The following is a 12,611-nucleotide window of genomic DNA, read 5'->3' as shown; positions in this document are numbered from 1 at the left end:
ACATATCTTGTATAAAATAATATATAGATTTTGCTCATAATTTATACATGTATTAGTTATGTGGAACTTTAAATTAAATTCAAACATCGTATTACCTTCTCATCAATTATCAAACGTTGTATTACTTATGCATTACTATTGACATAATACTCATTTTAGTGAATGATTTTACCTATTGGGTTTGTGTAAATAGAAACGTGCACTTTTGCAAATATAAAAATTTTAAAAAAAAAGTAGGCAGAGTAATTTTTGTAGTACTACAAAAAGGAAATTTGATCTGCTCAGTAGGAAGTATATAACGTGTGGTTTTGACAACATTTTTTTGGATTGTTAAGGTACTCGAATCGATTTGTACTTCATAATAACTTTTCTAGTATTGCATTTTCTTATATCTCATAATTGAAAAGGGGAATAGGGAGAGGTATAAGACGATGAAGAAGGAAGTGAAGCTAGCGGTCATGCAATTAGATGTAAGATTCTTTTGTCCAACTAAAAGTGGTGCTTTAAGAACAATTCTATGTCATGACACACTATTATTAACTCAATCATCTTTCCATTTGTATGACAATTCAAGTATATTATTGAAAGATTGAGCTAACAAAACATGAAAGCCAATAGTGTATGTATTATTTTCCTTGAATGCAAGAAATATGAAGGAACTTGGATATAGAAAAGCAATTGCTTTTCCCCTCTAACATGCACTGTTCAAGTGTCTGCTACTCAGATAAATGATCCTCAGGTGTATCTGCAAGATCATGAGATAGTTACCTCGTCTTCTGAAAGAATGCGCCTGACTACCTTTGCTATGTCGATGACATGTTTATCTTCACACCCTAGTTCAAGTGAATACGGATAATGTTGGCCAACAATGTAAAGAGTGATAAATCTAAAGCACGAAACGAAGTAGGAAACAACAGCTTTTTTAGGCTTAAGAAGTTACCTAAGAGGCCAAGGGCTTTTTCAAGTTGAAAAAGGTAATCTCTATTGGGTCCTGAGGGGCCTTCTGCATGAGCAATTTGACTGCACAATTCAAATATACATTAAAAGTTGCCAAACTATAATGCCTACTCCAAAAGTCAAATTCTTAAAAGCTCCCTTTAGATGAAGTTAGAACCACAAAGAGCATAAAGCAGGTCAAGACAGTTACCTGTTGTTGCAGTCAAGATGATTTTGTAAAAATAACTTCTATTCACTATCGGAAGTTAAACTTATAATTTTACAGTTCTGATGCTTAAAAGTACCCACTCATACACAGAGTTCAACAAACCACTTGTCCACCAAACTTTATCAGAGGATTGTTGGCTATACATAACTTAAGAGCATGAAACTAATTATTAACTACATTAATTATTAAAAGAAAATTAACCAAGAGATGTATCCACATCATTGAAATCGACAAAAAATGTTCAAATACATTTCTCATGTGTAACAAGTGTATTCAGTCAAGGGAGAAATATTTATGTTCTTGGATTAAACAGTAATATATCTGGGCAGCCTGGTGCACTAAGCTTCAGCTATGTGCGGGGTCCGGGGAAGGGCCGGACCACAAGGGTTTATTGTTAGAAAATAATTGTTATGATCTTGGGTCTAAATCCTAATTAAACCCAGAACTCAAGTGATGAGGATTGTCCAAGAACATATAAGAAAAATACATTTCATATACTTAACATATGTGTTATGTAACACCATCTGCACACCCAGGACAGGACATTTGGAGTGTGAAGTGGTATAACAAGGGGAACAATATTGAGTAGCCCAACATGAAGGATGAGATGAGCTTGGCTCTGATATCATATTGTCACAGCTCATCCACTAGTGATATTGTCCGCTTGAACCTAGACCTTCACGGCTTTAAAGCACGTCAAATCTTAGGCCCACTTCCTTACATACCCAATATTTCTCTTGTATTTGTCGATGTGGATTTACTTCATATTACATACATCCTCCTTCTAGGAACTCAACATCCTCGCTACGAGCTGTCCAACCATCACTTAAGGTTGTACATAGAGTGGCTATGATACCATGTTAAGAAAATGGATCTTGAGCTTAATCCAAAAGGCTAGCTCATGCCATAAGGATTTTCCAAAATCATATAAAAAATCCTGGGCATAATCCAAAAGCCTAGCCCATGCCGTAAGGAGTTTCCAAAAATCATATAAGAAAGGCTACAACACAGCACTTTATCAATGTGGAATTCTGAGAATCTCAGCTTTGTTTACCTAGGATCAAAGTCAAGATCATTGGTCACTATAATGTATTTCCTATTTCTAACAGAAATTCTGACATGGGCTTGTCAATATAGATTGTAGTGCGATTTTTTTTTAAAAAGCATTGAAATATGACACACACCTAGCAATTTCTTCAACTGATGCAGGTCCCAGGTAGTTCTCGTTAAGCTTCTTGTCTGGAGAACCTATGTATCTGAATAGTCAAACAGTAGTTTTGCATGATGAATCAAGAAAAAACTGAGTAGAAATTATGTAGTGTGTCAATTTTGTAACTTACACTAATACACCAGAAACAGCTGGTGCTGATGCTGCAGGCTCCTGGATGTAAGTTGATTTGTTAATGAATCAATTAGCACAGAGCAAAGAATGATAAATCAACAAGCACTTTCTTTTGGTTAAACGTTAACTCAGTATGACTTACAGTGAAAAGATCTACATAAGCCTTCTGGTCATATTGTTTTTCCCTGACTTCAAGGTACTAGATGGAGGAAACATGAAAAGAATATACATTAACAAAATAGAGTCATTCAATGATGTGATTTAGGCCACATGAATGTCATTATAATATAATTGTAACCAGACAAACAAAAAAAGCACTGTCATACAAGTGAAAGATAGAAGCTCAATTAATATTTGGAAGACTGGAACCAGTAAATTGTGAAACTCATACAGAAATTGGGGGAACCGGAAAACTACGGCAGTCAAACACAGATATCTATGGTAGATCTCTGCTGTCAAAGTGAACATATGGTATATCCTAGGAGAATGCTGCAGAGGAAATCTGTGAATGTGGAGCAAGAGCAAACTAATAATGGTTTTGGTCAAAAGACGTAAATTGTAGCATTTACTACATATTTCAAAATCAAAATGCTTAAGGAATTCAAAATATCAACTAACATAACCAAACAGAAAGAAGGCAAAGAATAAAGAAAAAAAGCTTAGAATAATACTTTATAGGGGAGCCAATCTTTTGGATTCAAGTAGGGATGCAGTTTTCCAATTCATCCAAGTGAACATGAGCATTTATTTGATATTTGTTACCCAAATCTAAATAATTAAAGTTCTAGATTTCCTTCGGAAATTCAATTACACACAAAGCTAATTCCAGAAGTTCTAGAATCCCTTTTAGGAATTCTCTCAAGAAAATACTATTTTTAAGAGGCCACTGGCAAGTCAAGTCGCTCAACTTCTCTTTCATAGCATAAGGGCTGACAAATTACAACCAACTACTTTAATATGACTTTCTAAGGCAACATCAGATATTCTGCTTTCTGGCATTTAGTGAAGTAAAAAAGAACCAGTGATTATGCATTTTGTTATTGATGCATGCCTCACTGCCTGGCAACTGAATGGTGTCATCGTTCAATTAGAGTTGCATGCCTAGTAAGACACCTTTGAGCTTAATGTTTCATTTCCTGCTTTGAGGTATATTAGCACTTTTTTAATGGATAAATTACATATAAGAGATGAAGCATGGAATAGTGCTGTTGCTCATTTTTGGAGCACATGTGAGATTCCAATGAGCATCGACCACTAACCCCCCCTTGTTTGTGAACAGGGAATTTCCCCTTTCTGAGGTTATATGTAATAACATTACTCTAACGAAAATTTAGAAATTTTGCAAGCATATAATAGGTCAAAAAATTTATATGGTTTAACTAACTGACTTTACTATTTCTTTCAATCAGCCTGTTCCCAAATAATTATAAATTAGACCACATTGTACCTCCTTAAAGATGTAACTTACTCTATCAAGCTAATAAACAAAGCAGATGTCTCCTCGACAGAGGCGTATTCAGGATTTTCGCAAGATGGGTGCACAATTACAAAAAAATATATCTTAAATATAAATTTGATTGGTTTGACTTTTAGGTTTTTAATATGAACCATTAAATTTTAAAAATTATAGGTCCAAAACATATAATGCTACTAGTTTTAAATTTTAATATACATATTTGATTTAATTATATAAAAAACTTACAGTGTTAGTTTTTTTTAGGAATTTTCAATGTAACGCACTTGAAAATTTTGAAAGATTAAAGGAAAAAAACAAAAGAATAATTAGTTGAAACGCCAAAAGTATAACCAATAACCACTTAGAGAGGTGTTAGTAAAAGACAAGACAGATATGAGATTTAAATTTCTATCCTCACTTAGAGGGATGCACCCAATCATCGTCGTATAATTATATGATACTTTGAACGCGGGTTCACACATTTATATTTAAATATTTTATAAAAAATATAACACTACTATATATTATCTAGAGAGGGGAGCATGGGTTCACGTGAACCCACGGTACCCCCTCTAGATACGCCCCTGCTCCTCGACTCTTCAGTGCATAAAGTCAATAGATTTTAAGACAGCAAGATAACACTTCATTACTTTCAAACAGTAAGAATGGGATGTGCCTCAAATGTATATCTCACAATAGCACAATTTGAATTCTCACATATGGTAAACACAAGCATAAAAATAACATATAGTTTACAATCTTTCATATGGAAAAAGGATAAGACAAAAGAACACATATAAAAGAAAAACCTACTGTCAGTGCAACTTCTTGATCTTCCTCCTTTGTTATCTTGTAGGCCATACCCCACTGTAAGTGTAAAGAGTCATCAGTTTCAACTATTGGGAATTGGTCACACATAAGCAGATAAATCTCATGACATAAAATAGCATTCACAGGCCTCTTTGTTCCTTTTTCTCATTGAGGAGATACGTTGTTGCTGCAAAGAATATGCTCTGCAGATTGTGCATTGCACTGGTTAATCAGAGACTTCACTACTAAGTTGATCGTCTAAGAAAGCAATGAGAAACAGATACACAGTGCTTTGATTGGATACACAAGAGGAGAGGGAAGGAAAGAGACACGAAGAAGGATAGCTTTATTATCTTCTTTCAGAGTATACAAACTTCATACTCTTTCCTTTTTGTATCCCCTTGCATCAATCAGACATTTGAATAACAGGAATACAAAAGAAAACAACAGACGGCCATTAAATCAGACACTATTTTCCTTTGCATCAATCAGACATTGTTTCGGACTTATATAATAGTGATTTAACGTAACGATATCAGCCATTGAATCACATTAATACCTAGTGCATTAGGACCAACTGTAACAAAGGAATTGTATAGAATCAGAAGAAGTGCATATAGAAGGAAACGTTGTGCATCATCACCTGTGAATCCATACAACAACCTAGAAGAATGAAAGTGTTTTTCATTTTTTAGGACAACTGAAAGGCATATAAGAGAAGGTTCCTCATATTAGCATCCTAACCTAGACTAAGCAGCCAGCCAATAGCTTCTAAGGAAGCATCCAGTGAGACAAAGGCAGCTCTATACCGAATCTCTAGCAGTACTCCACGAACATATTAGGCATCCAGTAGTGAGAAGAACCGTGCATAGTCCAATGGCACCAATAACCAAAATCAACATCTTACGAAGTTCTTTCTTCCTTCAAGACAAAGTAACAGATAAATTCTTCTTGCCCTCTTTAAAAAGCATGATCTGCCTTATTATACACTTGAAGGAACTAGGAAGCGCACCAGCTTGAAACACTCTTATTTAGTTTCCAGGTATCTCTACTATGCAGAATACTTTGAGAAAGCTTGCCCACAAGGACTTTATGTACAGTTCTGTTATATAACTTCTACTAATCCCTTTAGCAAATGTATAGACAAGGTTGGAGGTATTAGATTTGCTTGAACAATCTTACTCAAACAAAAGAAAACAACTTACATGAAGAAAAAGATGAAGGATAATTTTAATATATATCTCTTGTTTAGATTGGAACAAACAAAAATGGAAACATTAAACAAGGAAGTATCTTCACGAGAAACTAGGATCCATATATATGATAATCTATTCACCATTTTCAATTTCCTTTTCGTACAGACATTGGAATAAAAGTGAACGCATCACTTTATTTGATTAATTTTAATCTTAAAAAAAAAACATATTTATGTGGAACTTCAATATTTTGGAAAGCATCAAGATCGCCCAACTCTATCGTGGGATCAGTCGGGGAACTTGAGAGGTGGTAATCAAGGCTTCAATTGATTTAACTGTCTAATTTGCTCCCTTCTTAACATACACAAGTACTTTTAGATCAATAGTTATGGAACGAATCAAATCCATTGAGTTCACCTGTCATATCAAACACCTTTTTCTTTTCTTTGGAAGGAAAATTAGATGATCTTACTCTATTTCTATTCTACAGCTTCCTGAAGAATATTAGAACAGCAGGGTGAAACTGCTAAAAAGAAAAAAAATCACCTTCTTGAAGCATTTCAGATTAAGTAAATGAAAATCAGCACAAATTAATAGGAGAAAAAGAGAAGATCATACACAGGCAACAAGAAGGCAATTTCATGTTAATCTTTAGTACAACAACAACATTAAAATACCCAATGTAATTGCACAAGTTGGGGTGGGGAGGGTATAGAGTACACAAACCTTACCCCTACCTTGGGAGGTAGAGAGGTTGTTTCCCTGATTCAGCTCAAGAAAAAACAATTCAAAGCAGATCGAAAATGAAATGATGTAGTGGAGATGCTATGGCAACATGCTAATCTTTAGTGTCACTAAAAAAAAGTTAATATATTAAAACTTTTTTGTGACATTTCTTCATAGTATATTTATTTTTCCATTCTCTTTGACTCTTCCAGCCTCATAAACTTGGCAACCAAATACATTTAAGAATTGAGCCACATGGATAAGTTGGGATATAGCAGAAAAAGAGACGAACAAGGTAGTCAATACATTGACAAGTAAAGACAAACATGACATGGGTTAATGTAAAAAGAAAGAAACACTCACACAAATTTCTCCTTCAGCAGGCTCCAGTGTCACTGTTCTACCTGGGAATTCTGGTGTCCCTCTGTGATCAGTACTGCCTACATAACACATATTTATACTTCTATTAACTCTCCACTAACTAGACCAACTATATATAGTTGTCAAAGATTAATTCTTTCATTTTGACTATCAGAAAGAAGCATATGACATAGTAACATTCACAAGCATTCAATGTATATACAAAACACACTCAAAAATAAAAGGTTTACCTTGATAAAAGACACGACGATAGCCTTTGATAAAACCGAAAAGACGATCATCGTAGTTAAAGCCAGGCTTCCAAATTAGAGATCCATATCCAAATACCCACATCACCATTTTTTTTCCTCAAATGAAATTTGAGCAGAACCAAGAATGTTGTGGATTGGTTAATACCTTTCAATACAAAAATTATTAGCAGCTTACCAAACCAATGGCTAGATGCCAAGACAGGATCGTATTTATCAAAGTTTTCATTCTCCCTCCCCAATGGCACTTTTCGGATTTTGAGTTCCAAACAAGTGCCACGTAAATTGGGACAGGGATTATATTTTTTAGGGACAAAAATATCTTTGTGAAATGAAATAAAGATGTCTAAAAATGTGGTGTTTTGTCCCAAAAAAGTCTTTGTCCTAATAAATATATTACTGCATTATTTTCTTTTTAAACACTTTTTTTTCTAAATAAAAGTACATTATTATTGAAGAATTTTTTTATTTTAATATTCATTTAACTAATACTCTCCCTGTTCTTAATTACTTGTCCACTTTTAAATGGACACACTTATTAAGAAAACAATAATTGATATAGTGAGTTTATCATTTTATCCCTATTAATTATGAAGTGGATGAATTGAAAACTTAAGATTTTCCAGAAGTTCAATATTTTTCAAAGTAATAAATTGAGGATATAATGGAGAAATTTTTTTAATCCTTTCTTGATTTGTCAAAATGGACAAGTAATTAGGGATAAAGGGAGTAAAAAAGTGGAAGTAAATATCCTTCAATTATGAAAAACGGCTCATAAATATCATAAATCACCTTCTGAAAAATATCCTCAACTTATTTTTTGGCTCAAGAATACCTCTATCCTATTGAAAATGATTCAAAAATACCCTTATTTCCCCATTTGGTCTTAAAATACACTTAATCTTTATTTTTGATTCAAGAATACCCCTCCTTTCACTTTGGCAGGTTTGAATGTAGAAGCCCTTAAACTTGGTATAAAATATTGTTCATGATTAAATATTTGTAATTCGCTAATGTAACCATAACATAGACAGTTTCAAGTGAATTAAGGATGGAAAAGTCCTGGATTGGTGAGAATGATCATGAGACTGGCATAGGGTTTGAGATTACGAAATGATTGAGAATTATTTAGGTCATTTTGTGTTGTATTGGTGTGTATACATAAAAAACAAACTAAGTTTCATAATAAAGGAAAGGCTTAACTTCAATACGGCGTTCATACTTGATTTGAGGTTGGTGATGATTGAGTTGTTTTTATTACGTTATGGGTACATGTTGACCGTTCCATTAGCAATACTTGTACAATACGTGTTCATGGAATAAAGGAATAATTAATGTGCATTGATACATATATTGTTGTCGATCTCATGCCACGAATATGTCTTAACTACGTGTAGTCTTGCAAGTGTGGTTGTATTCAATGTAGGTGTGACCGTGTGATGTTTGTGTTTATTGGTTGATTCGGTACTATGCCTGGTACATATTTGTTACGCCTCGAGCCTACACCCTGGACGTGGCTGGCACTCGAGAACCATTGCTGGCCCCAAGCAAACCCTTTGCCTGGCTTACTTACTCAGCGGAAAACTCTAAGCATTATTACAATGATCAAATGCACTTCTACTCAACCGTTTAATAAAATAACTTAGAACGTTTAAAGATCAAACATTCAACCTGGCCAAAATGACAACTCAAGTCTTAACATATGAAATAATAATGTAAAGACAACTAAACTACTAATTGTCAATGAAGCCTCTAAAACAAGAAGGGATGTCGGGACAAAACCCCCGATCATCCTAACAACTAAAATACTAGAAAGCAAAGTAAAAGGAGTCCTTCGGAAAGCAAAGAGGCTCACCAACTGACTCTGAGTGGTCAACTGGATCAACGAGGCCCTGGATGTTGATCCTGATTACATGTGTTTGCATCATAAAATGATGCAGGACAAATGACATTAGTACATTGAATGTACGAGTATGCGAGGGGAATACTAAACATAACATAAGCTTGAAAGAAATCTGAAAGAAACACTTACCTTGGTTTTACTCAACTCACGAATAACTTAACTCAATATAAAGCAATAATACATATGCAATATATATAAGGCTTTTTAAAATAGTAGAAATCAACTCAGTTTGTTAAAGAAAATGCAATAACAACTCAAATTACTCATATAATAAATTAATGTAATATTGTGAGAGTTTCTCTAACTGACAACCACCACTATGAGCCTAAGTGGTGATGCAACGTCTTGCCCACGCTGCCAAAATTGTCCTATACTTTGCTGTCATATAGAACGCCTTAACTAAGTGGATCAACTAGTCTATGCTAAAAAGCACTTAAGGAATCATCTAAAAAGTATGATCATTTACTACCCATGATGGTTACATGGTTTATGGAGACTTGAGTTATTATAAACTCGCATCCCCATATCGGTGCTCAATACTACTCCCAAAATTTACTTAGCTCATATGTTTTTAAAACAAAACTTCTTTCTTTGGTTTGAGATAATTACTCAAAACTTAGCTTAAAAGATCTCTTGGAAATCGGTGTTTCCCTTCTTGCTCAAATATGAAAACATTTTTAACTCTTGGGAATACTTAGTTCCCGTATAATCTTTGAAGAAATGAACCTTACTCTTACTCTTTCCTCAACTCAAGCTTAAGTCTTAAAACAAGGTTAAAACGTTTGTGAAAGACTTTTGAAATACTTTATGAACTTCTCTTGACTTAACTCTTAACCTTTTGACTTGACTCTTAACTTCTCTTGACTTGACTCTTAACTTTCCTTGAATATGGATTCAAGGATTGTGATTTGTGATAAGAAGGATCTCATGATGTTTAGGAGTGTTTTTAGATAGTTAAACATGAGAAACGATCAAGAAATCACTGTCTAGAAACTAGTTCGCGATGCAGAGATTGTAACACCCCGGAAATCTAATGACCTAAGCTAGAGCCTAATGTGTAGTCTAGTAGCCTAATGAAGTTAAAATGTAAGGGAGAAGTCCTAAAATGATTTTCCTAACTTAGCACTAGTGTTTAAGTCCTTAAACGTCAAGGCATGGCCCCCCCAAAGACCCCCCAAGTGTCCTTGATGAGGGCCAAGAGGCTGCTCGAAAAGTTGTCTAAAAGCAGTTTAATTCACGAAATAGGGACCACGAGGCATGGACTGACTCACACCCCATAGATGGGAGTCATGAGTCAAGACTTAGCCTCCCAATGGTCCCCAAAACTCCCTAGTCTCAGTCCCATTTGACGCCTAGACAGCACGGTCCGTGGACCATACCACTCCCCGTAGGTGGGGGCTCGTGGATGGGTCCTGGACCAAGGCCAAAAGGCCATCCTTAGACCCAAACCACGAGTGACCAGTAAGTTCCATGGTTCAAACCACACCCCGTGGTCGGGGTCTCGTGGATGGGACCTGGGAAGGCAGTCTTAAGTCGGTTATGTGGGGGTAGTTTAGTAAATTACTAATTAATTAAGTTAGGGTGGGGGCAGTTATTATTAGTTGTTTTAAGTTTATTAAAGTATTTTTAAGTATTAAACAAGTCTCTTAACTCTCATAACTCACAAACTCAAACTCAACCAACTTCTCTCCCAAAAATATTCTCTCTCTAAACACCATTGAAGAACAAAGAAAAAGCTCAAGATTAGGGTTCAAGCTCCAAGATTTTCACTCCAATTTCGTGGGAAAACATCAATTAAGGTATGGGGACTTTGATTCATGGAACACTTCTCTCCATGAAGCCCTTCAACTCTTGATTTCGAAATTTGGTAACTTGTTCAAAAACTAGGGTTTCTATTCCAACCGTGAGTTCTTCCTAAAAATGATTTTATTATGTTAATTGCATTATATTATTGATGATTTGATGTTTAATGGTGATTTTTTCATTGTAAAATTCCCCTTGAACCCATGAACACGCCTATGACCCTCAATTTCAAGTATTGTGATGGGTGTATTGATGCAAGATGATTACTATGAATTGTTTCTATGTGAATTTAGTTATTGAATCTTGTTTTGTTCATGCCTATTGTAGTATCTTTAGGTGTAATTGTGAGACATGATTCATGACCTTGAAAGGGGTAAATTGCTAGGGTTTGTACATATGGATGCAAGATGTGTATAAACTATTGATTCATTTAGAAAGTAAATCTCCTATGACTAATGTGTAAAGTATGATATTGTTGAAATGTTGTTCTTCCCTTACCCTTATACTTGATGATACATGAATAGACTAGGATGATGATGATGTATTGTGTTGATTAAAAGTCGATTTCTCATGAAAACACTATGAATGTAATGTGAAAGTCCTACTCACAAACTAATGTTGATTCTAAGGTTGAAAGTACATTCTCACCTTTAATGAATCTATGAACTATTTTGATGAATTGTATTGAATGAAGGATAGAACATTCCTTCACACATGTAAATGCAATTCAAGATATAATTATGTATAATTTGGGAAATAACGCTTAACACCGAGTGGATATGGACAATGGGGAAAAAGGCCCCTTCGCCAATGCAATAGGGCGGGTCATCCAAATTGAACTCATGAGATAGAAGACCCTCCACCAATGCAATAGGGCGGGTTTCTAGAAGCAATCTCCCTATCCTATAACTATGTGCCAACATAGGACTTAGCTAATGGATCCACCTAGACGCTAATACATTTAGTCATATCTTAGGCAAGTAGGATACCTTCTTTCGGTGTGGGGTTACATGACACCTGATTCCATGTAGCTCACATGATCTATGTCGGTTATGGCTATTCTTTTCTAAATGAAAGATAATGAATGAGACATGAACTATACTATGATTTCTTGGTGAGTTTATTTAGTAGGAGTGGGGGTATGGGACTTCACTTCCACATTGCACAAATAGACTTAATAGGATGTTGTAGGATGGTTCCTTTATATTATGATGAGATACAAATGTATGCATGTGTGTTGGATAGTTGTTGTGAATGAATTTCCTTGTATTCAAGTAATGTACATGACTATTTCCTTGATTGTGACTAATGATTATAATGAGGTCTAAAGATGATGTGCATGACTAAGGTAGCTTCAAGAGAGTGCTTAGTAGGGTTGGTATTATGGGATGCCAACCATACATTGCACAAGTGTTCCTTAGGGGTTACTAAGGTGTTGATATTACCATGTAATGAGTGTAAGTGTGATTATGACTTGTGTTGTACATTATAAATGCATGTTGGTTTCTAAACTTGACAAAGGCATACTTTTCAAATAAAAATGTGATTTTTTTTCATATTTAAAGGATTTTATGCATGTTT

The 12,611-nt window shown here is 34.8% G+C and overlaps 1 protein-coding gene across 1 annotated transcript; it reads right to left on the bottom strand.

Moving 5' to 3' along the window:
* Window positions 1-502: 502 nt before the first annotated feature.
* LOC125843627 (gamma-glutamylcyclotransferase 2-3) lies at window positions 503-7,599 on the bottom strand. The gene is made up of 8 exons (XM_049522777.1): window positions 7,307-7,599; window positions 7,059-7,135; window positions 4,777-4,830; window positions 2,650-2,706; window positions 2,506-2,546; window positions 2,350-2,421; window positions 941-1,020; window positions 503-833 (listed from the first exon to the last, which is right to left on the bottom strand). The coding sequence occupies exons 1-8, from the start codon at window positions 7,413-7,415 to the stop codon at window positions 754-756; spliced, it is 570 nt and encodes a 189-aa protein (XP_049378734.1). The 5' UTR covers window positions 7,416-7,599; the 3' UTR covers window positions 503-753.
* Window positions 7,600-12,611: the final 5,012 nt, after the last annotated feature.

This window comes from Solanum stenotomum, chromosome 11 (assembly GCF_019186545.1).
Source record: "Solanum stenotomum isolate F172 chromosome 11, ASM1918654v1, whole genome shotgun sequence".
NCBI classification, from domain to species: Eukaryota; Viridiplantae; Streptophyta; class Magnoliopsida; order Solanales; family Solanaceae; genus Solanum; species Solanum stenotomum.
This window is presented reverse-complemented; position numbering and strand designations above follow the sequence as displayed.